Source organism: Elephas maximus, chromosome 21 (assembly GCF_024166365.1).
Source record: "Elephas maximus indicus isolate mEleMax1 chromosome 21, mEleMax1 primary haplotype, whole genome shotgun sequence".
Classification (NCBI taxonomy): domain Eukaryota; kingdom Metazoa; phylum Chordata; class Mammalia; order Proboscidea; family Elephantidae; genus Elephas; species Elephas maximus.
This window is the reverse complement of record NC_064839.1, coordinates 50,707,855-50,733,347: the sequence shown is the minus strand read 5'-3', so window position 1 is coordinate 50,733,347 and position 25,493 is coordinate 50,707,855. Positions and strand designations below refer to the sequence as shown.

The 25,493-nt window shown below is 48.3% G+C and overlaps 1 protein-coding gene across 3 annotated transcripts in view; it reads right to left on the bottom strand.

Annotated features, from left to right (window-relative positions):
• Positions 1-25,493, bottom strand: part of CRISPLD2 (cysteine rich secretory protein LCCL domain containing 2) — a 105,240-nt gene that overhangs the window by 58,381 nt on the left and 21,366 nt on the right. For 2 of the 3 annotated variants that reach the window (XM_049863645.1, XM_049863647.1), the window contains exons 4-12: positions 21,813-21,945; positions 20,772-20,887; positions 16,950-17,050; positions 11,000-11,143; positions 8,649-8,709; positions 4,122-4,188; positions 3,511-3,641; positions 1,830-1,873; positions 910-982 (exon numbers count right to left, since the gene is read on the bottom strand). In XM_049863645.1, the coding sequence (XP_049719602.1) occupies positions 910-982; positions 1,830-1,873; positions 3,511-3,641; positions 4,122-4,188; positions 8,649-8,709; positions 11,000-11,143; positions 16,950-17,050; positions 20,772-20,887; positions 21,813-21,945 (870 nt within the window). The remainder of the gene's footprint in view (positions 1-909; positions 983-1,829; positions 1,874-3,510; positions 3,642-4,121; positions 4,189-8,648; positions 8,710-10,999; positions 11,144-16,949; positions 17,051-20,771; positions 20,888-21,812; positions 21,946-25,493) is intronic. The other variant, XM_049863646.1, reaches the window with a different exon arrangement.

Sequence of the window (25,493 nt, the reverse complement as noted above, 5' to 3'; positions counted from 1 at the left end):
AAAGTTATAATGACACAAAAAAGATCAGTGGCTGTCAGGAACTGGGGGTGAGGGAGGAGGGATTGACAAGGGAACTTTTTGGGGTGATGAAAATGTTCTATATCTCAATTGTCTAGGTGGCTGCATGACTGTATACATTTGTCAAAATACATCGAATCATATCCTTGTACCTGGTGAATTTTATTGTGTGCCAGTTATACTTCAATAAAGCTGATTTTAAAAAACTATTTCTAGAGTGACCCACAGAAAATATTACAGATCAAGTACAAGAAATAATGAGCTCATTTAAAGAGAACAAGTAATGCCCAGCTTCCAATTTTTCTAAAACTGATCCAAAAAACCAAGAATGGCAAACCTCAAGGTCTGATTAGGGTAGGGAAGAGCTTAGTGGCAAATGAAGTCATTCATACAAATGAAAATATTCTCTTGAGTGAGTCACAGCATCAAGTGGGACAAAATCATTTTCTCATTGAAGTTCTCTAGAGCTTTTCTAGGTTTCTTGGGCCTCGCTGCACACTGGCAGCATCTAGGAAGCTTTTAGAGAAGACTGATGCCACTGCCTGGCCCACCACCCAGAGATCAGAGTTGAATTGGTCCAGGGATTTTTATTTTTATGCTCCCCAGGGAATTCCAACATGCAGCCAGGGTTGAGAGTCACTGGTCTAAGGAAAGGGCTAGTGGGTGCCTGCCTCAGCATGAGTGACCGTCTTCCAGGATAGGTAAGGGCCACTTCTAGAATACGGTGTGCTTCTCTGCCATGAGATGACATCCACCCAGCATGGCACCGCCTTCTCTTGGCCCCAGTGTACAAGAAACCAGACCCCACAGCAAGGCCCAGAGAGAAAGTAATGCCCTTGCCCCAGAGACCACAAGCCCCATGTCCCTCCTGTTCCTGCTCCTTTGCCTCACCTTGGGCAGTGAGTGGTCGGCTTCTCAAATGGACAGAGCTGAGCAACGGTGGTGTAGCAATCCAGGTCCTGCACTGTGAACAGAAACACACCAGGAAAGGGTCAGGTCCTGGCAAGCCTGGGCCTCGGGCTACCAGCATGTGAAATGGGCTGCTGGACAATAGGGTCCTACGGGCTCACTTGGTTGGGTTGGAACCTAGCAGGCACCAAGGTCCCTTGCTTAGGGCCTGAGTGTGCTCACAGGTCAAGGATTTCACCCTCAGTGGTTTCTCAGGGACTAACAATACTCATCTGAACAGAGTTTTTCAATTTTAAGGCCTTTCCCCAGCACTGTCCCATTTGATCTTGATGACAGCAGTTATTCCAATTATACAGACAGAAGCTGAGACACGCTGGAGACCTCAGAGACCATGGCGAGAGCCAGCATTTGGAGTCCTAGTCTAGAACTCTTTCCATGGTACAGAGTACTACCTGTGTCTGAGCGCTGCCAGTTCACCCCTACTGCTAGACAGCCGACTCCTTTCTTGAAGGTCATATATTGTTTAACAGACATAAGAAAGTGTTAAAATACTGGCCACTTGTGGTCTCTGACAGTATTTCCTCGTATAGTTCAAGGATCAGCAAACTTTTTCTGAAAGGGCTAGATAGTACATGTTTTCAGCATTGTGGTCTATATGGTCTGTGTTGCAACTACTTAGTTTGCTGGTATAGCAGAAAGCAGCCATAGACAATGCTTAAATGAATGGGACTGGCTGTGTTTCAATAAAACTTTATTTACAAAACAGGCGGTGGGCATATGCTGAGAATGGCAATGTTAGCAGGTACACTAAACATTAAACCAGTCACTAAAGGGAATGAACTTTGCAGTGAAATCCAAGATAACCAGTGGATTACGGTCACATAAAAGTCCAGCCAGCTTACCTTTTACTTCTGACACCGTGAATGAACTGGAAGCTTTGTATTTGCTGCAAAACAAAACATGAGGAAATGGTAAACACAAACAGAATTGCTTCTCAAAGCTCACATTGGCTCCTGTACTTATTTTATTTACAGCCCTGACCTTACATTTCCCTGGTTGTTTCCCCACCAGCCTAAAAGCTCTGAGAACCCTCTAGAGCAGGGCTTCCTAGCTTTTTTTTTCTCACATCGTGGACCCCTCCGTTGGCACACTGGTGAAGCCTGTGGACCCTTTCTCAGAATAATGGTTTTACCATGCATAAATAAATTCAGAAGATTACACGGGAAACCAGTTACACAATATTGATGTCCTCATCAAAGTATAAAAACAAGTTTGTGTTGGAGGAATAGCTGTGGTTTTTTTTTTGGTAAGGCAATAAATAACAAAATCTAGAAGTGGGTCTAAGCAGTACTGCCATTTCAAGGTGGGGACGAGTGAAGACTGTTTCGAAACGTTGGCAGTACCTCAATATCTATCAGTGAGAGTCAGCTGCCAATACTGCTCTGGTTTGTGGCCAACATTCATAACTGAAGGAAATACTACATTTCAACGAGAGGTTGGTGAAAATGAAGTTGCAGTTTTTCTCTGCCTCAATGTTCCCTGACCCCCTGAATTCTGCAATGTGAAGAGTTCCTGCTTTGGATGCCAAGTTGGCCATTGGAAGGGGCCAGAAGTCTCTCCAGGACAAAGGCTCCACCCAACACAAGAGCTGAACCCTTTGCCAAGCTCACGAATGATCGCTGCCTGAATTAGGTTTTACTACGGCTAGCATTGCAGTCACACAGCGATACCTCAGTGGATACTTCCATTGCTTTCGTTTGGAGTCCCTTGCTCTTTGTCTGCCTAACTTCCCTGCCTTAAGTTCATAACGCAGGTCTGTCTGACCCCACAGCCCCTGCTGCACACTGCTGGGTTTCCCTGTCTCCAGGACCACTTGTGCCTCTAATCTCATACACAGACCAAGACACAAGCACCTAGATCTGACCTCTACCTCCACCACAATAGGTCAGGATGACCAGGATGGTCTGCCCACCGTCCACCACACACCATATGTGGAAAACATTACCTTGGAAGAAAAGTAAGCATATTGTCTTAAGAAAAAGTACTAATCAAGAATTACTCTACACACTCATGGAAATCACCAACTGTTAACAATGGCACATCTGAAGACCTCTCAGTGGCTGGGCAAGTGGAAAAGGCAGGATTCAAACTCAGCCAAGTTAAAAATACACACACAAAAAAATCCCACAAGAATGGAATACCCTAAACCGTCCATAGTGGAAATTTCTGAGTTAAGGATTAAGGTAATCTTTTTTTTTTTTTTCCTGCTTCTTTCTATTTTTCAGGACTTTTCAACATTTCTACAATACGCTCATAACCAGGAAGAAATGTTCTAAGGAATCCTGGCCACAGAGTAGGAGGCCCTGTGTGGTGCGCATGGTTAACGCACTTGGCTGCTAACTAAACGTTGGCAATTCCGGTCCACTCAGAGGCGCCTTGGAACAAAGTCTTGGTGACCCACTTCCGAAAGATCATAGCCATTGAAAGCCCCACAGAGCGCAGTTCTACTGTGACACACATGGGGCACCGTGAATTGGAATCAACGTGACAGCAACCGGTTTGGTTTGGTTGTGGAATAGTCACCTCAAAGACGCCACGCCGTGCCTCTCTGACTTCACGAAAAAAGGGACCTTCCCGTTCCTGGTGACGTCCACCAGGCCTCCTTTGTCGTCTATGATTCCGAAGTGAATTGCAGCTCGGCATATGCTGGACGACTGGGGAAGGAGGCACGAGACCATAAATATATTCTGAAGCAACCTTTGTCAACAATCTTTTTCAGAAATACCCAGGGTGCTTGTCCTCACCCCACTAAAAGCCAAAAAGACAGGATAAAGGTCACCCCTTCTGACCCTTTCCTTTATAACCACATCTTTGTTTCTGGAGTTGCTTATCTTAAAAAGCTCCTCTGAGTTGCCTTACAACTCAGTTGCCTTGCAAGAACAGTGACAAATAGCCCTTTCTCCCCCTCCAGTCGAGCATATTAACACACATTCTGCAGTGGAGACAGCTCTGCCTTGGGGTCAGCCATGGGTTCCAAAAGTGGCTTCACGAGTCTGTGAGCCGTGGGTCTGTGCGGATCAGCTGTCCCAGTGTAAGGTTTTACTCAGAAGGGGAAAGAAACGCTTTTCGTATTAAAACCACCAGCCTTGTTTAAAAATACACAAGCCATTTAAAGAAATACTGGCCACACTTACACTTTCATAAAAGAGAGTTCCAAAAATCTTTGCCTTGTTGTTCGAACAGCCCGCTGGGCACTCGTACCTGGCGGAGAAGAAATAAAACGAGTTTCAGAGGCAAGCATGTTGATGAAATCGGAGAGTGAATTTATCGTTTTCTTCTTCAGTAGCTCTCTTATTAATGTAAAGAAACTTCACTCATTTTCAATCTATTATTTCTGAACAGGTCGTAATTTACCCAGCCCCAGCCTGAAGTTTATGTCCATGTGAACACAACTACAAATTCACTTTGCCCTTCTTAAAGGCTATTTTCACATACTTAAGGCCAGCACTAAGGTGAAGAAGTGGATACAGACAATTTGAAGACGACACATGAATGGCTTCAACGCACACAAAACTTATCGAACAAGTGCAGATTAAACAGACATTTTCTGTGTATCAATTGTAGGGAAGGATATGCCTGCACACTGTATAAATTACTCTAGCCTTTTTTCCAGAAAGCCTTAAAAATTCACACCTGTTGACTCTTGAATTTCCCTTGTAGGTATATATTCCAAGTAAAAAGTCAGAAAACAGACCAACATGTACATTCTGACAATTTCTGGGCGTTCGAGGGCTGCCCTTTTGTGGTGCTGTACCTTCTGTACCAGGCTCGCCTGAGGATACATGTATTTATACACACATGTATTCCAACAGGTTCTAATTGTGAAGAGCTGGAAATGAGTTACCAGGTGTCAAAAGGAATGGCCACACAAACTTTTCTTTAGTCACACATCAGAGTATCACGCAGCCACTAAAAATGAAGGCTTTGCAAAATATTTACTGGTGGTGGAAAATATTAAGTGAAAACAATAGCAAACAAAATTGCAAAACCGGCCTCATCAAGGCACAGAAAAAAGATCAGAAGGAAATATACCAAATAGCTAGCAATATAGGTGAGATTCTGGGACACTTCTTTATTATTTTTTTATTTTGTTTTTCCTGAATTCTTCACAATGAACAAGAATACCTTTTAAAATCACAAAAAAAGCCCAGTAAACATATAGAGAAAACTGCTGTGTCAGATCATGGCGTGGCCTGGGTGAGAGAGACGCGGGTATTGTCTGTTTGCAGGTGGGGTGAGTTCGAATTCTTAACTATCTTTTCCCAGCTTGGGGAGTGCCCCGTCCACCCCTGACTCTGACGATGCTGTTTGTCTGGTGAGAGGTGGTCTCCAAACCTTGTTGATTTTTTTCCAATGAGTACTCAGGTGCGATCCTCTCATGATGAGCCTGGAGTGCAGAGCGCACCATCGTCACAAAAGGGCAACCCTGGACCTCTCCAAAAATTACACACCCATTAGTCTGTAGACGATGCATCTTTCTGGGAGGTACCTGCTTTCTTCCCAATGTGCCCAGCACAAAACCAAAAATTTAAACCAAACCAGCTGCCATAGAGCCAATTCCAACTCCTTGGAACCCCATGTGTATCACAGTAGAGCTGCGCTGCACAGGATTTTCAATGGCTGATTTTTCTAAAGTAGATTGCCAGACCTTTCTTCCAAGGTGCCTGAGACTTTGAAATGTCACCCTAACACTGTGCACAGGGACAGGCAGGCTTTAGGTATAGCTATTCCACCCTGTACTCCTTGGAAGAAGTATAGCCAGAATGCTCCTTAGAAGCGAGGATGGCGAGACTTCATCTCACATACTTTGGGCATGTTATCAGGAGGGATCAGTCCCTGGAGAAGGACATCACGCTTGGTAAAGTAGAGGGTCAGCAAAAAAGAGGAAGACCCTCAGCAAGATGGACTGACACAGTGGCTGCAATGATGGGCTCAAACAGCACCAACTGTGAGGATGGCACATGTCCAGGCAGGGTTGCTAGGAGTCAGAACCATTTCAACGGCACCTAATGACCCCAACAACATTCCACCACTGATCATTGCCACATCTTGCTCATCATACCAACAAGTTAACTGGTTTGACTTTTGTAGTAGCTGCAGACCCATGACAGCTTTGCCTGGGACGGTGTACGAATCCATCAAACAGCCTTGTCATACATCCTAGGTTGTCCAAAGCATGTTTCATAACACTCATGCCAAAGTCTGAACGAAGGGTTCTCCTGCACACTACACCCTAAGTCCCCATGGTAGCACCCAGGACCTACCACCTTCTCACTTTAAATAACAGCATTCAGCTTCAGATGAGCAGATGCCAGGATTCACAGGAAGACGCTGACATCCTGTCCTGATGACATGTTTTACCATCATGATCCTGAGCTTCTGCACCTGCGGGCTGTTCACTGCCAGAAAGGGCAGCCCAGCAGCTGTGCTGCCAAAACCAACAGCGCTCTTCCTGGCAGACGTGCTTCAACATTCGAGCGGACAGCATGAACTGACTCCATCAGTGAGATTAATCTGTTCGGCTACTGAGGGAGACGCTGGCAGCTCTGTTATCCGGCGGGAAGCAGCCCTTCTCCAATTCTGCAGCAGTCCTGTTGCATCTGTCAATGGCCACAGCCCTGGGCCAACACACACCCTAGCACTTCCCTAGCCCGGAATCCTGCCTTCTGCCAGCCATGGCGCAGAACATGGGGCGCCCTCTGACTCCTGTCACCCAGAGGTAGAATGGAGCCCCCAACTGGGCAAAACCACGGGTCGTGATCTTCATTCTTATAACATGTTATAACACACGTATGGCATAACATGTATGTTCTACAGCTGATGAACTCCTTTTTCACCAAAAACCCAGGGCATTTGCAGCCAGGCTCCTGCTGGAAAGCCAGCCTTGCCTGGTGAACAGACAGCCGCCACTGAGGGAGGAAGGATTGACTTGATAGAGAGCACTTACAGACCTATTAGCCACGGGCTCCTTTAGGTTCTGTAAGATTGGTCTTGTTCGAAAGTCCACAGCTTCTCCTGGAAAGACGGCCTAAAGTCCATTCCCAGTGAGGGTGAGCAGGCTTCTGGGTTTGCTCAGGACTGAGGGGCTTCCCAGGACTTTTAGAACTAAAGCCATGAGAGTCTCAGGCAAACCAGGACCAGGTGGTCACCCATTCAGCCTTGAAGGGGTGACCCATTTCACAGGGATGTCTTGAAGAGGAAATGTATCAATACATGTGAAGGTACTCTGTAAGTGGGACAGCACCACGTGAAACTGTTACTATCGCCACAAAGACCATGCTTGTTTTTCCTGTGCCCCTGCCCCTAGTCCAACCCTTAGCCTGGGATTTATCTCCTTTTAGTGGTGCGAGACTGCTAACCTAAGGGCTGGCAGGTTGAACCTACCCAGGAGTACCACAGAAGAAAATCCTGGTGATCTGCTTCAGTTAAGATTCCAGTCAAGAAAACCCCATGGAGCTCAGTTCTACTCTATAACACATGGGGTCCCCGTGAGACAGAAACACCTTGACAGCAGCTAACAACACAACACGCCAAGGAAATGCCTCCAGGGCCATAATTGCCGCATCTCTCATGTGGTTGATTCTCCCATTCCTCTGGTTCTCCCATTTCTCAAATTCCTGAGTCCACCCCAAACCCCTGGGTCCTCTGGGGTGAGGTCCAAAGTCTGTATCGTCAACAGACTCCCCAGGAGAGTCTGCTGGGCTCTCAGGCTTGAAAACACTCACTCTAGCTTAAGGCTCACAGCCCAGCTGTGACTTAGCATTACCTGGAGAGGTGACACTTGGGCCGCTTCCCAGGCTAATTAAATCTGTATCTCTGAGCAGAGGGCTTTGGAGTTCAAAAGCGCCCAAGATGATTCTAACGCAGAATCCGGGTGTGCTGGACTCAGTTCATCCTGGCTAGAATTTGGCTTGTTACAGATTCAGGAACTCTGCAAGCTGGGAATATTTATACCACAGAAATTGGCAGCTGCTACGAATCATTTTTTGCTGTCATTTTTGTTTGTTTTTGAGAGCTGGCTTACCAACAACACACCATGGTCAGGTGTGTTTGATGGGTTGGATGCTCACCATTCCCCCAGAATGCATTTCATAGGGCCTTGTAGGGACGAAACTCAACCAGAATACACATGGGGGTGGAGGAGTAGACACTCAGAAGTTGGATCAATCCTCTAAGTCAGTGGCCCTCAACTGGGGGCAATTTTACCCTACAGGGGACAGCTGGCAATATCTGGAGACTTTTTTGTTGTCACATAGGGAGATCTTATGGGCATCTAGTGAGTAGAGGCCAGGGATGCTGCTAAACATCCTACAGTGTATAGGACCATCTCCACCACAAAGAATGATCTGGCCCCAAGTGTCCATAGTGCCAAGGCTAAGGAACCCTGGTATAGGCTGACAGAGAGGGGCCATCTTCGTCATAGGGGACTCTGGGATGTCATGATCAGTCTAACTTATGACACAAAGCAAACTGAGTCAGCCTCACACTCAACCAGGACACCTTCTGGCCTCAAAGTCCTGAACACCATTTTCCCATGAGTTTCTACCCAGCTTGGTCTGGGTTGAATCAACTAAATGATCACAGCACAACCCATAAGCCCACAGTGGGTTCCTCGAAGGGCTGCAAGCAGCAGCAAGATGGGGACAAAGCCAAGACATTACCTGTTGCACGTAGAACCTTTGCACTTGTCCTTCATCTTGGTGTCACACCTGACGACCTGGGCTAGGAAAGGAACGCAGAAATACATGTCACATCAAGAAACAGGGAGGATGTTTGGGCTAGAGGACTCCACTCTGCCTTGAGGGGCACTCTGAACCCTGCCATAGGGAGGGCGGGAACAATGCATAATGGTGCAGGCTTCCATTATGAGGTTCAAATCCCAGGTCCACCACTTAGCAGCTGTGTGACCTTGGACAAGTTACCTCCTCTCTCTGAGGCTGAGTTTCCACATATGAATAACAGTGGGAATAATGACAGTATCCACTCACAGGGCTTTGTGAGGATTACATGAGACACTAAAGATTAACCCTCAGAGAGGTGTCTGCGCACACTAGTGCACAAAACCACGTAGGGTTTCTGGAGGGCCGGGACTTCCCAGGAGTGAAGAGGGAGCTTGACCAGACCCTGGGGCCAGGGAGTCCTGCCATTCTCACTGAGGGTCACCCCACAGACTTTTGGCAGCCTTTACTCTTATACTTATTTTATAGCGACATACCAGAATCTTGAAGCAGTGTCACAATTTGGAAAAAGACATATATTATAACTTGACATTATGAAAAGAAAACAATGGGACCATTCTGAGTTTTTGGAAGATAAGAGCAACAGCTTATTTCCTGTCCAAATAAAGCTACCAAATGATTAAATGTCAGAAAGTCGGGAGAGGGGGAGATATTTGAAAGCACAAGAGGATAGAAAGGAAGAAAGTACAATCACCCCCATCATTCATGGATTCTGTTTATACAAATTCACCTACTTGCTAAAATTCGTCTGTGACCCCAAAATCAATACTAGCGGCACTTTCGCAGTCATCTGTGGACATACACAGAATGGGGCAAAATTTGAGTCGCCTGACGAACGTGTTTGCAGCTGAGGCCAAACAAGGTAACACTTTGCCTGCTTGTTTCAGCTCTCAGACTGCAAAGAAGTGTCCTTTTCATGGTCTATTTAGAAGTTTTTCTCGTTTTTTGTGCTGGTTGTTGGCGGTTCCACTGTTTAACATGGCCCCCAAGCATTGTGTTGAGATGCTGTCCAGTGTTCCTAAGGGCAAGAAGTCTGTGATGTGCCTTACAGAGAAAACATGTGTGTTAAATAAACTTCATTCAGACATGAGTTGTAGTGCTGTTGGCTGTGAGTTCAGTGTTAATGAATGAACAACATATATTCGTAAGGAGCCTGTAAACAGAAACACACATATAACAAGGTTATGTATGTTTCGATCAGTTGATGAAAATGTTGTGAACAGAGGCTCACAGGAACCTAACCCTGTATTTCCCCTGGAGCAATGGTTCAGTATTCGCTAATACAGTGTTCATGGCGACTTTATAGAGCATAATGATCACAAATAATGAGACTCGACTGTAATTGGGAAAAGAGGAGAGGGTTTCTGAGGAAGATTAGCCTAAGCTGTGCCTCCATTTAGGGTGAGTTCAGTTTTCTGCCGCATGAGGTTTACGGGGAAAACGGTACAGCCTATGCTTAATGCTATGTATCTGTAAGAAAAGACCCCTCCGCAGGCCCAAACCTTCAGAGAAGGCAGCTGCACACACAGGCACCCCTGGGAGCAGTGTCCTGGGGAAGTCCAGAGGAGAGCTGAGCTCACCCCTGGGTGAGTGAGGGCAGGACAAAGGAAAACTTTAGGCACTGCAGTGAAGTCAGGAAAGAGGAAAGCAAGCCAAGAGATGAGCATAAGAAGAACAATTAGTGCCCGGGAATTTACAGATGCCTTGGGGAAGGCATTCAATTTCTGTCCAATTTGGGGTGTTGAAGGCAAATTCATGATGGCCTCAAAGCACAGAGGGTGACCCAAATTATGCAAATAACTCTCACTGCAGCCCTGATGTAGACGTCATTAACCCCACTTCATGGGTGGAAAAACCGAGTCTCCAAGGGTGGAGTACCCAGCTGAGTCACAGAGCCGGCACATGGTGAAGGCAGGCTGGGACCCACCAGAACCAGCTTCACACTGCATGCTGTCCCTTGGGGAGGCCAGCATAGCCGAGAGGAACCCAATTTCAGCCCAGTTTCCCCTTGAAAGGACCAGGGAAGGTCCAACCTTAAAATACCTGCCTGGGGAAAAAAAAAAAATCACCCAAGTATTGCTCCTATAATACTTGCTTTTAAAAATGACTTTAAAATGTCATTTTTTTCAAAATGGCTTAGTGTTGTGTTTTTTGCAAGCCACACCCCACCCTGTTCTACGCTGTTTGTTGACTTGGAGACCTCTCAACCCACCAGCTCCCCTCCTCCACCCCCCAGAGGTGGCTCAGAGGGCAAGCAGAAAGCAGGAACCCACCCATGTAGCTGACCACGGGGGCTTTACTGGGCTTCTTGGGCCTCACCACCCTCGGTGGGACCCACATGGGTTTTTCTTCAAGAACCGGAACCACCTCCACCTCGTTCATCTCGTCCGTTTCAGGTTTTTGGTCGTAGGTCTCTTCTTAATCATGAAGAGGGAGGGGGGAAAGAAAACCAGGATTTAACAGAAATGCACATAAAAAAAGTTGAAAACTAAACTCGTTTGAGGTTTGGTTTCACAAAGAATCATTTCAGTTGCAAAAAGAAAGCTACGTTTCAGAATAGGCGCTGGCCAGGTGGAATTCTACCAGCCAGGAGGAGCTGGATCCACTCACGGCTCACCTTGTTTGCTTTGGACCTGGGAGGAGCTGGCTTGGCCCAGGGCAAGAAGGTCGGCACCAACACCTGGCTGACTATGCCAGCTTCCTATCCCATTGGCGCCTGCACCACCACCTGCCCCAGGAAGCAGCCTCGCAGAGCTGCCTCATCTCTGTCTCCTGAGGTCCCCCTACCCCAGGTGTTCACTGAGGGGGTCAAGTCTTCCTCCTGCGTGCACCCTTCATGGTGGGGGGCATGAGGACCCGTGCCCATTCCCTGGGGCCCATGAGGGGCACCCTGACACAAGTCCTGCTCCCTCCTCCACCCTGGAGAGCCAGAAGCACATAACGGACTCAGTTCCTTTGTCAGGACTGGAGTTTCACTGCCCAGTAACGTCCGACCCATCACGTAGTACTATCTTAGACCCAACTCCTGGTTTAGAAAAATGTTGGTCATTATGAGCTATCAAGCTACGAAAAGATGTGGAAGAAACCTAAATGTGTGCCACTAAGTGAAAGAAGCCAGTCTGAAAAGGCTACGTACTGCATGATTTCAACCGTACAACATTCTTGAAAAGGCAAAACTATGTTGGTATGTGCGGTCCAGTTGATTCTGACTCACGGTGACCCTATACCATACGGACAGGAAAAAGGTCTGCGGTTGCCAGGAGTTTGGGGGAGGAAGGAGTAATGAATAGGTGGAGCACAGGGCTTTGTTGTTGTTGCGTTAGCTGCTGTCGAGTCAGTTCCAACCCACGGCGACGTTATGTACAACAGAGCGAAAAGTTGCCCAGTCCTGCACCATCTTCATGATCATTGGTATGGGGTATTTTACAGAAATTATTTTGTAGGACACTGTACTGGTAGATACATGACACTGTGCATTGTCAAAACCCACAGGACTGGACAACGCAAAGAGCGAGCCTGATGTGAACTGTGGACTTTGACCAGAAACGATACATCAATATTGGTTCAACCACAGTAACGAATGAATCACATCAATGCAAGATGCTAATAGTAGGAGAAACTGTGTGCCGGGGGGAGAGGGGGCCCATGGGGGCTCTTACTTTGTGGACAATATTTCTGTACACCTAAAACTGCTCTAAAAAACCGTGGCTATTTAAAAAGGTAAAAAGAAACAGGTGAAGCTAATTTTAAGAAGTAAAAAAAAATTCACCAAGTCCTAATTTATTTTCCCCACCCAAGAACCACGGCCCCCATGTTTTAAAATATTTTCATTAGCCAAACAGACTGCACCCATTAAGCACTAGTTCATTTACCTTCCAGCTTTCCTCATGAAAGGCAGCTGGTGAGAGTGCACCAGGGTCTACCATCAGACCACCAGGGTGCCAAACTGTAAGTTCCAGCCAAAGCAGAGAAAACTGCTATTTCTCTGTGTTCCAATGGCCTCACCAAAGATGAACCTACGCACATCTCTGCTGGGCCCCCCTTCCACCTTACCACCTGCACCCCCTGCCCCTGCAGATGTCCGCAGGCCAAGCTTGGAAGCCCTGCCTTGGGGGTGCCTCAATGAAAACAGATGGGAGACGTGTTTGGGGGTGTGATTTCCACAAGGAGCAATACAGCGCCTCACAGGCCTCCCTGTGTTACTGCATTAAAATCCACTTCCGTCAAGTGTCATTGATCACCATGTCTTATTTCCACTTCTGAAGAGCAATGACTTCTTCTCTAAAGGGCAGACCAAGTACTTTTTCATGTCTATTCAAAACCAGACAACCAAACAGGGGCAGATGAGGGATTCTGGATTTGCTTTTCAAGGTGGAGATACTTTGCATCTGTTTCCCAGCCAGATTCATCTCCTGTGATGGGTTGAACCGTGTACCCCAAACAGAGATACTGGAGTCCTACCTGTGAAGGTGACCTTGTTTGGAAATAGGGTCTTTGAAGATGTTGTCAATTAGGCTAACGTGAGGTCTTACTAGAGTGGACTAGACCCTAACGCAGCCTGAATGGCATCAGAGAAACAAGTAGAGGAAGGACAGCCAGGTGAAGGTACATCTACGTGACTGGGGCTACTCAAAGCTCAGAGAGATGAGGAAGGATCCTCCCCTATAGCCTTTGCAGAGAGCATGGCCCTGCTGACACACTGATTTGGACTGCCAGCCCCCCGAACTGTGAGACAATAGGTTGCAGTAATTTGTTACAGTAGCCACAGGAAGCTCAGCCACTAGCGCACAGCCACTCTCCAGGCTGACTCTGGCCCGATCAGACCATGAGGAGACAGCATAGGCTCCAAGTGGAGGGTGAGAGACAGCGCCGAGTCCCCGTTCCATTCCTGCATGTGTACCTGTATCATCACGCACAGAACCCCAGAAGCATGCTCACAGTCATGGTTTCACCAACACCTACCTCCCCCAAACCAAACCCATTGCTGTCAAGCTGATTCTGACTCACAGCAACCCTACAGACAGAGTAGAACTGCACCACAAGGTTTCCTAGGCTGTCATCTTTAGGGAAGCAGGCTGCCACGTCTTTCTCCCTTGGAGCAGCTGGTGGATTTGAACTGCCAACCTTTTGGTTAGCAGCCGAGCACTTAACCACTGCACCGCCAGGGCTCGTCTCTGCCTCTCCAACCATCCATCAACTCCATGAGGCCAGGAGCCAGGCCCACTTCCCACCCCATTATACACCCAGCACTCAGCACGTAGTAGCTGCTCAACAAAATTCACTGAATGGCTGAATAAGCAAAACCCTCCAAAGAGTTCTGTTACCTAAAGAAAACATACATACCCAGCAACAAAGTTGAAAGACATTCAAGAGGGGAACTCTGAAAGCGCCATTTACAGCCAAAAGCTATAGGTGAAACCTTTAGAAGACGCTGGGCTTACAGACACTGCTTAGCACACACTGCCTGTCTCTTACCCGCTCTGCTCTTGAACGTGGCTATCCAGGTTTGCTCGTCACTGACAGGGGAGCTGTCTCTGGAAGAAGCTGGGTTTCTTCCATTGCCCTTTATGATTTTTATACCTCATAATTGCGGCTTTATTTAGCCTAACACAGTTTGGTAAAGTGGTCTAAAACACTTAAGGGCTCACTATTTAGGAGATGGGCAGACAGTGCCCGTCTGGAGCCACACACATAGAAAGCGGAATGCTGACCCCGTGGACAGGTTGTGTTTGACTGTGTCTGAGTTAAGAACTCTTGTGTGGGTCAGTGTGGCCTGGGGAAATTCCGTGCCCGAGTTCATTCCCAGGTTACTCCGTCTGCACCGTCTAGCTCTGGATGAGCGGTCTCAGGGTGCGTGGCATTGTTTACACCCTGCCTGTGAATTCCACCACCCATCTGTCAGTTTATTGTACTGTGGTGGCTTGCATGTTGCTGTGATACTGGAAGCTGTGCTACTAGTATTTCAAATGCCAGCAGGGTCACCATGTTGGACAGGTTTCAGCAGAGCTTCTGGACTAAGACAGACAAGGAAGAAAGGCCTGGCCATCTACTTCCAAAAATTAGCCAATAAGAACCCTACCGACTACAACAGAATACTGTCTGATATAGTGCTGGGAGATGAGCACCTTAGGCTGAAAGGCACTCAAAATATACAGTGGCCACAACAATGGACTCAAGCATACCAACGATCACAAAGATAGCACGACATTTTGTTCTGTTGTATGTAAGGTCGCCATGAGTTGGAGCTGACATAATGCATCTAACAACACCAATGGATCCCCACCTGATGCTATAAATGGTGACAAAGCTCATAGCCAACGTTTACTGAGCACAGACTAAACAATCATGTGCCAGCTCAGTGCTTCCCCAGTACTCTCTCACGTAACCCTCTCGACATTCTAGGAGGCACGATTGGCCCCATTTCACAGATGGAGAAACGAAGACTCGAGAGGCTAAGCGACTTGCCCAAACTCTACAGCTGGGAAGCCCATGCCCTTTATTGCCACACAGGGAAGGGCTAGAGGGAAATAAACGTCTCTATTCTACCGCTATCCCCGCTCCATCTCTATTAGAGGTCATAGCCTCACCAGGCACCCTCAATAAATGGCATTAAGTAGTTTATGCAGATAAGCTGCTTTTGAGGAGACGTTCTGCATGGTTAGCTAAGAAAAATAGGAAATTGGCCAAGTGAAGTTGGATATTTTCCACCAAAAATAAAGAAGTTAGTGCATGAGGCTTCATTGGGTGGGTACACTGGCAGCTGAGGCACCTCCGTGTGGATGGATGCTTTGCAGAGGGCCCTCTGCAGATATTGGAGTGTATTTATTCAGAGAGCGGGCACAGCACACTGGATGGAAGCCCAGAGGCCTTGGAGTGGACTGGGGTGATCATAGCTCAAGGGCAATGGTGGGCGCAGTAAGACACAAGGCAGGTGCTCTGTGTGTAAGTCAGGGAAGGCTCTCTGGAGGAAGTGTGACACCTGAGCTGTGCTTCCAAGGAGAAGCCAGCATCTGTCAGGTTCCTGAGATGGATGAGGGCCCTTCAGACTGGGAGGTGGATGGTGCTCCCCAACAGGTGAGGGGATCCCCCTTGCAGGGTGGTAAGTGAAGCAGTATCCCCTACTTCTGGCTTCTGCCAGGAGCTAATGAGCCACATGCAGAGAGCTCTGTGTGGGGCTCTGTACCCTCCCATCATGCCTTCCACGGTGAGGACTATTGTGATCACTGCTACAGATGGGGAAACTGAGACTCAGGGAGGGCAGGGAGTGTGTACGAGTACACACAGTAGTAAGCAGCAGAGACAACCCCTCTGTCTGCTCTGAGCCCTCGACCTCAATTAGGACGTCTGGCTGGTGCACCCTGGAGCGTCCCCCTGAATGAGGAGCTGACATGCTTTAAACGCTGCCTTGTGATGTGATTAGGTTTGAACAGAGCCCTGGGACACCTCAGGAGAGGCCCCAAAGGGCATCATCCCTTACCCATTTCTGGGTCAGCACCCAGGATCTGACCCCTTAGGGTGGCCCCACAGGGGTTACGAGGACCTGCCTGAGTAAGAATATGGGGAAAGGCCCTGACACACATCTAAGGTCAACCTCAGCTTGCATTCTTCTCTTTAGCCCCCCACCAACCCCAGGTAGACATTGTGACCCCCACTTTCAGATGGGAAGACTGAGGCTTGGAGAGATGAAGTGACTTGCCCAGGGTCCCACCGCTGGAATGTGTCAGTTAAAATTCTTAAAGCCATTGGACGAGGCTCTAACCCCATGTTTGTCCCTCGAATCCAGGAATCAGAGGGGGACATCTAGGAAGATTCCATCAAAGACTGTGTGTGAAGCCCTGTCTCAAAGATAAGGAAGAGGTGTTGCCAGACAGAAAGTGAGCGAGTAGAGGAGATCCCACTTAACAGGACACCCAGACCACATGGCAGGTGCCTTCAGGAGGGCCCAGAGGTGGGGTCTGCGCAAAGAAACCTGCACATCTCTGCAGGGCTTGCTGTTTTCCACTCTCATAACCACGAGGCCCCACACCGTCAGCCTTTGCACATGCTGTTGCTTCTGCTGGAAATGCCTTTCCCTGCTCTCAGTACTTGGCTGCTTCTTCCTTCTCCTCCGATCTCAGAAATTTTGACTCTATTATTAAATTTTCTCATTTTATGTGACATCACTCTACAACTCAGAGACTGGAGGGAAACTCCACTGCAATCCCTTTCGAAGCCATTCCCTACCTCTGTAGCACAGGTTGTCCTTGCAGCCTCCTCCGTAGCTGGGGGGGCACTCTGAGCAGGGCCGGCCGTTTTTGTAGGGGGCTTCTCCAATCCAGTTGCCCCTAGAGACAGACCAAAGACAAGGTCAGGTGTGGCCTGCTCCTTGTTGCCCAGCCCAGACCTCTTCCCGGCCCACTCCCGGTCAGGGAGCAAGAAGGTGTGGGCCGTATAAGGGGTAGGGCAGCTGTCCAGGCCCGCTGTGTGCAGTGTCCGGAGAATTCTAGTAGATTCTAGTAAACCACGGGCGCCTCCACCCGGCACTTCTGCCCCGTGTTAGCGTGTGCACCACTAGCCCCACATTGGCCAGTGGTGCTCCCCACCCACAGCTCTTAATACAGCCAGCCCCCTCCCCCCGAGCCCCAGCGCCTTTGTGCTGAAGCAGACAGGACCCCTCATTTGAGCCATTTCTCCAATGAGTGGACTTGGCACACTGAGGGGCGTCCAGACGGCAGCCAGGAACAATGAGAGCTGGGGCATTTCCTGCACTGCTCACCACACACCAGGTCCGTGCAATCCCCCTTTCATGCTGGGGTGGTGGGAAGTGCTGGGATTCCCTCCTTTGGCGGGGGAGGACACTGAGGCACAGACAGGGTAAGTGACTTGTCCAAGCCACACAAACTGTCCATGGAGAGGCTGGGATTCAAACCCAGGTCACGGGGCTTGGAGCCTGGGACCACTCTGTTCTAGGAGCAGGAGCCAAGGTCACTGAGCATGGCGTGGCAGTGCCACCCCCTCCTTTCTGGAGTTTTCAGGGCAGGGAAACCCAGAGGATATGCCTTGGATTTCTCCTGGGGCCCAGCAGCTGGTCTGGTGGGATTCCCACCCCCCTTCCGCAGCACCTGAGCCTTCAGAAGCTGGGTGCCTGAGCGACTAGGACCAGTCTCTGATTCATTCTAGAAATTCCCTTCACAGATCTCCACCCGACCCTCTGTTCATTCAATAAAGAGGTGCTGGGCGCCTCTGCCAGGCAGGGCCAGAGCCCCCTCATAGCTGTGCTGCAAAGGGCCGACCCCCAGCCCTGCTGGCAATGTGACCATGGATACATCCCACCACCCTGAGCCCTGTGTCCTCCCCAATATGGGGGCAGTGACAATGCCTGCCTTGCAGGGCTGCTGTGAGGACTGAGTGGGCAACCATGTGGAAGTCCCTAGCCCAGGGTCTGGCACATAGTAAAGGCTAGATGGTGTTTTATAAATAAACAAACTTGTCCGGTGACCTTCTCGGGAGCTTTCCGGGGAGGGCCGAGAGGCAGGGGAGGGCCTGCCTGCACCGGCTGGAGAGAAACCACAAAGACGTGCTCTCTGTTCAATACACCATCATCGTATGTGGGCCCAGGATGTACTCCAGTTGGAAGTGGTGGAGCGACATCACCCAGGGCTGTGTGGGTGTCAGGCCTGAGGGGGGCATGCAGTCTGAGCTGAGCTGGGGAAGGGGAAGAGCCCTTTCCTCTCTCGCCCCCACCCCCGGGGCCCCTTAAACTATGCACACCACTTCTTCAAGCCCAGCGTTTGGACTCTTCCACATTGTGGACGGCAAAATAATAGTGTTCAACAACATGCTACACAACACAACCCACCCTGGCCAACAACCTCCATTGGCTGCTGGGATTCCTGGGGGCCTCTGCACGATTCCCCATTGGGAAAGTCATGGGTGAGGGGGACCCAGAGCTTGGAAGGTGTCTTCAGGTGATTTTTGGCCCCAAAATGTATTTGTGCCTCTTCCCAAGTCCAAATCTCTCTAATATCTAAAACCCTAACCAGTTACCATCAAGTCAACCCTGACTGATGGCAACCCCAGGTGTGCAGAGTAGAACTGTTCCACAGGGTTTTCAAGGCTGTGACCTTTCGGAAGTAGATTGCCAGGCCTGTCTTCTGAGGTGCCTCTGGTTTGGTCTGAACCATCAAGCTGTCAGTTAGTAGCTGCACTCTTCACTGTTTGCCCTATTCAGGGACTCCTCCCTCATCTCCAGGGTTCCTTAGTTCCTCAGTGACAAACCACACCTCCGACCCCCTGGGACTATAATCCTCGTAGTTGGCACTTGTTGAATGCTGGCTGTGTGCTGGGCCTTGTGCCAACGTCCTGTAGATGGATGACCTCTTGATCTTCCAACAGCCCCCGGAAGTCAGTGCTATCTATCACTGTGCCCCCTCAATGCAGTCACCAGGTGTGAGAGCACCCCCACCAAAAGGAGGGCACCCATTCCCGAGTCCACCCTCAGCCACTAGCCCACGCCAGGATGGCGTCCTGTACAGCCCAGGGGCCCAAAATCTTTCTCTTTAAGTACTACGAGTATCTGTGGACACCGTGGAATGTGGCACAGAAATAAAGGAAGCAGCACCGCCACACACAGCAACATAGGAGTGAATCTCACAGACACGATGTTGGGGGAAAGAGGGTGGGCACAAAAGGGCGTATTCTGTGGCCCTGTTACACCCAAGTTCAAACCAGGCAAACTGACGGATGGGGAGGGACAGTGGGACATTGGTCGCTTTGGGGGGTACAAGGGAGCCTTCTGGGGTGCTGGAAATATTCTCTATCTTGGTCCAGGAGGTAGTTATACAGGTATATACACATACACATGTGAAAATTTTTGAGCTGTACTTTCAAAAGTAATCTATTTTACTTATGTAAATTATTTCTTTCTGAGAAAAAGGATTGGGGCTAAAGAAAGGAAAAATTTTATTTCTGATGCGAGGAATTTCCCGTGTATATTCTAATAACCAACCAAGCAAAAAAAAAAAAAAAGAGTCAAATCAAATCATTCCTCATTCAGCCTGCCGCTCTGCCAGGAACTCCACCATCACTGGCCAGTTTAGTGCTCTTCCGTGGGGTCCGGGTTTGGTCCCTCCCCAGCAATGACATAATCCGCATGCTTATCTGTGCCACAGACAAGCCAGCGAGTCCCCCTTCATCCCTCCTTCTCATCATCACTTCTGACCCACACCACGTAAGTGAGGTCATTGCCATTCCATCCTGCCCCTGAGCAAATACGCTGGAGGGCCCATTGTGTACAAGCCACAGTGTAGGGTGGCGGCTGGCCCAGCAGCCGGTTCTGCAAACCACAGGCTGAAAAGTGGGTCAACAGTCCTGTGAGAATATTTGCCTGAAGTGCAATCGAGGTGAGCGAGTGAAGCAATGAATGACATAGCAATAATACAAGGATGATGTAAGGAGGAAGGGCTATGATATGTGGTCCCTGCTATGAAGGGAAATATAGAGACGCAAGAACAAAGTCTAGCATGAATACTTGTTATCTAAGATGCTATCTGCTGAGTGTTTTCAGAGGAAAAAAAAGAACAAAAAACAAGTGCTAGGTAGACCCATTGGTTGCCCAGCCAGCAGCTGGTACTGCTTCTGATTTTGTTCAGGTAGCCCCAGAGAATGACTTGTGAATTCAATTGAGGCAATCTCCCTTTGTACATGGTTGGTCCAGTTCTGGCCAAGGACATAAGGGGAAAGTGTGCTGGGGGTGAGAAAGGCCTAAGGAGAGAGTCTCCTTTTTACCATTCTCTTTATCTTTCTGCTTGGGAGGATATGATGTCTGGAGCTCTGCAGCCATCTTGGGTCCATGAGGAGAGGACTGTATAGTATGCAGGAAGATGAAGAGAGCCTGAGCCTTTGTTGACACTGCCAAACTATTAAGCTAACCCGAGAGTACCAACCTGTAGACTCCTTTTTATGTGAGATAATGCAGAGGCTTCACTGTTTAAGTCAGTTTTAGTTGGGCACTCGGTGGTAGGCAAAAGCATCCCAACTCATACACCCATCTAAACTTGTTCTTACTTTGGAGAGTAGTTGCAGACGAGGTAGACTGCGTTCTCCCACATGTCTCCCCAGACATTCATTCTCCGGCAGGTGTGCACGGCACAGCCAACCTTGTTGGTAGTGGCCCAGACTATCTGAAAAGACAACACCATGTGTCAGAGCTGAGGGGCAAGACATGCCAGGGTAGCGTAATGTGGCCTCCTTCTATAAGGCGCTAGCACTTAAGGAGTATGCCCTTGCACAGGTCGAACAGGGTGCCCCTGCTTGTCTTCTCTGCCACATCGTCCACCACTTGCCACTGCCGTGAGTTCCACCATTACCAGCCCATTCTGTTGAGATTAAAACCACTTCTTCTTTCAGAGTCGCTTCTGATTACGTGCACATGTCCTAGGGGGCATCACCCTTGGACCAGGAACCAAGAGAGCTCTTTCCAGACCTGGTTTCACGGCTAACTCCCTGTGTTACGTGGGACAAGTCCCTTCCCCCTCTGAGCTGAAAAATGGGGAGGTTGTACTTTTAAAATCTCTGAGGACTCTCCCAACTCCAAAGACTCTGTGATACTAACAATATCAACTTGTGCCGTGTCACCTTCTTTATGAACAAACAGGTAAGCATGCTGGGAAAGAGATCCAGGGGTCGAAAAGTGGTGTCACTACTAAAAGCACCATCAGACATACCTGGGCTGGAATCCCAGTCCGCCTCTTTTGTTCATGACTACACACCTCAGGACCTCGGTCCCCTTATCCCTAAAGTGGAGGATAACGGTGCTGTCTTAAAGGGCGGTCGTAAATGGAATTTGCTAAGACCATGACTGTGACACCTTGACACGCTGCTTGGCGCACAGTAGGCACTTTCTAAGCAGCTCTGATACGAGGGGACAAAGAGGAGGCAAAGACAGCAGAGGGGAGGGGCTGTGCCTCCAGTAGCACCAACTGCAAGAAAACAAATTATGGAAACAGAAGCCCAGGGTTCCACGGATTCAGCAATGATCCCACAGGGGAGGCAAATGACTGAGTTTGAGGCAACAGGAAAGGTGTCAGCCCATCTCCCGAGCATTACCTGTGTGTAGTGGGTGCACATGGTCCCAGAACACCTCTCAGGACACCAGGGATTGCACTCGTGGGGGTAGGGGTAAGTGTAGTCCTTCACCTCGTCATACCAGGACTGCACGTGGAACCCTGGAGAGCGGTACCTGTGGGGTGGAACCAGAATCAGCCTGCTGTGTGCTGGCCGCTGCACGTACCAGGACAGGCTGCTGCTTGGAGCATCACCACCTGGGGAGTAACCCCAGATTCTGCCTGGGACCCATTCAGGAATAGCGAGGACGTCATGCAGCACCTGTTGAGTCATTCTGCGTCCACAGTGTCTCAGCGGCCCACACGTCACCTGTGTACAGGAAACTCACCTGGCCCCAGTATTTTTTTATTTTAATAATTCTTTCTTTTCATGTACCTTTGGAAAATTACATGCAGCCCATTAACTCCATGTATCAGAGATATTATTGGGTCAGGACAAAACTTGATCTAAGATGGGAGTGCTTTTAAAGTTGACTTAAGGGGAACTGCTAAGTGAATAACTGAACAGGTGACACTGAGCATGTCAGGGAGAGTCTGAAAATTGCCTTCTGTGGAGGGCAAGGCAGAAGGGTCTCTGCCCTCCCCCTCCCAAAGAGGGGTACAGCCTCACATTTCTGCATGGTGATAACTGATTTTGTTCCCAGGGTGCTCAGGGCACCAAGGACCCAGCTGCCAAGCAGGAAACTCATTCAAGGCGCAGAAACTTCCAAGTATGCCCAACTCTGCACCCAGGTGGGCAAGCACTTTTTTACAAGCTTCCTATTAGGTAATCTTTAAATTTGAACCAAAACTATCCTGTGACGCCATCTTTAAACAAGAGTTTGGCCAAAATAAGAATGTTTGCCTCAACCACAGCACTCTTGTAAACAATTATCTATAGTGTGTAAACCGGCGAGAGTTCATCGAAAGCACAGATGAGGGTCAACAATTACTCTAAAGCAAAGATAAGGAGACAAGGGGGCAGGGAAACTAGAGCACTGGAAATGGAATAACCAGAATGGAATTAAAGAGAATGGTGACACATTATGAAAAATATAACTAATGTCATTGAACAATTTATGTAAAAATTATCACATGGGAACCTAATTTTTTGCTGTGTAAACTTTCACAAAACACAGTATTATTAAAAAATAGTAATAATAAAGCACAGATGAGAACTTTAAGGGCCAGAGGGACTAAATGAATGGTGATGAAACCACGTGGGTAGAGAAAGAATGATGACACGATGTGAAGTATGTAACCAGCGTCATTGAACTGTTCATGTACAAACTGTGAACGGATGGATGTTTGGTTGTGCATATTGCCACAAAAATAAATAAAATGTTTTGTGTTTAAAAAAAAAAAAACAAAACTTCCTATTAGGATTTTATCCTCTGGAGCCCTCCGTCAGCCCCCGAGTGAGGAGGCCTGGGCGGCTCTGTAGGAAACTCCTCAGGGCAGCCCCCAGCACATTCTTCTCCCTCCCTTAGTGAGGTTATCGCTTAGCAGTTACCGCCACCTTGCTCTGGCCCCGTTGGCTCCCTTGGCACCATTTGTAGTTGTTTCTTTTGACAGGAAAGAAAATAAACCGGATGCAAACCCAGGGTTGTGCTGCTGGAGCCAGCAAGTGCAAACAAAGCGGCTTCAGTAAAGACAGAACAGGTGACAGGGGGAGGGACCACGCTGAAGGGAGATGTGGCCAGCGAGGCAGTTAGAGGTCTTGTAACAATTACTGTTTGGACCCAGGGCAGACAGTGGTGGTCAGTGACATGTTCCGGGGAGCACCATCTCTTACTGGGGCCAGCACGGGGAAGGAAATGCACATAGCTTGGAGCTGCGATGCAAAAAAACTCACCACCAAGTCCACTTCCCTTTAGGTGACAGGAAAGACAACACACAATACAGGTGAGGTCAGCACAACTGGACTAAACCAAAAGCAAAGAAATTTCCTGAATAAACTGAATGCTTTGAAGGTCAGCGTAGCAGGGGCGGGAGTTTGGGGACCATGGTTTCAGCAGACATCTAAGTCAATTGGCATAATAAAATCTATTAAGAAAACATTCTGCATCCCATTTGTGGAGAGTGGCGTCTGGGGTCTTAAACGCTAGCAAGCGGCCATCTAAGATCAGTTGGTCTCAACCCACGTGGAGCAAAGGAGAATGAAGAACACCAAGGACACAAGGTAATTACGAGCCCAAGAGACAGGAAGGGCCACATAAACCAGAGACTACATGAGCCAGAGACCAGAAAAGCTAGATGGTGCCTGGGTACAACCAATGACCGCCCTAACAGGGAACACAACAGAGAACCCCCGAGGGAGCAGGAGAGCTGTGGGATGCAGACCCCAAATTCTTGTAAAAGGACCAGACTTAATGGTCTGACTGAGACTAGAAGGACCCCGGCAGTCATGGCCCCCAGACCTTCTGTTGGCCCAGGACAGGAACCATTCCTGAAGCCAACTCTTCAGACAGGGATTGGACTGGACAATGGGTTGGAGAGGGATGCTGGTGAGGAATGAGCTTCTTGGATCAGGTGGACACTTGAGACTATGTTGGCATCTCCTCCCTGGAGGGGAGATGAGAGGGTGGAGGGGGTTAGAAGCTGGTGAAATGGACACGAGAAGAGAGAGTGGAGGGAGGGAGGGGGCTGTCTCATTAGGAGGAGAGCAATTGGGACTATGTAGCAAAGTGTATATAAGTTTTTGTGTGAGAAACTGACTTGATTTGTAAACTTTCACTTAATGCACAATAAAAATTAAAAAAAAAAAAAATTTTTAAGTCCATTTCCCATGGACTCGAGGTCAAGTATTTACCCAGTGCTGGTGCAGTTATGGGGCTCTGGGCACTCAGATGCCACGGGAGCCGGGCAAAATGTGGAGCTTATTGGGAATGCAAGTTCATACACATCAAACCGGCCCCGTGTGTCAGAGGAGAACTACGCTGTGTAGAGTTTTCAATGGGTGATTTTTCAGAAGTAGATCACCAGGCCCTCCTTCTGAGGAAACTCTGGGTGGACTTGAGCCTCCACCCTTTCAGTCAGCAGCTGAACATGCTAACCTTTTGCACCACCCAGGGGTTCCAATAGACATCAAGAGGAAGAAAAATCTTGTACTCTCCAGCCCATTCATTTTACTCCTCAGAAATTATCCTGATGAAATAATTCAAATGAGAAAAAATAAACAAAAGCTACAAATGTGGAATGGCTAGATTTTGGCAGCCTTTATAAAATGATAATCATGACAACTATGTAACAGAAAAATTGTTTGATATTGTTGTATGAGAACAAAAAAAAGAATTCGAAGCCGCCAGGCTACACTACAGCTATGTAAAAATATGTTGGTGTACAGCCAAATGCTACAAAGAAACCCAGAAAAAGAACTGAAGCTGGATAGTGGAATTATGGCTTTTTTTGTTTTCCTTTAGACATTCTCTTTTAATGTTATAGCAAGACTGTTTTTATAACAAGCAAAATTCTCTGGAGAAAAAACATCACGTTGATTCGTTGCCATGAAGTCGTGTCACTTAGATCCATCATAACCGCTGCCCTGGTTTTGTCCTAGATGGCACAACGGTTAAGTGCTCAGCCGTTAACTAAAAGATTGGCAGTTTGAATTCACTCAGAGGTGCCGTGGGAGAAAAGCCTGGTGATCTGCTTCCATAAAGTTTACAGCCTGGGAAGCCCTGTG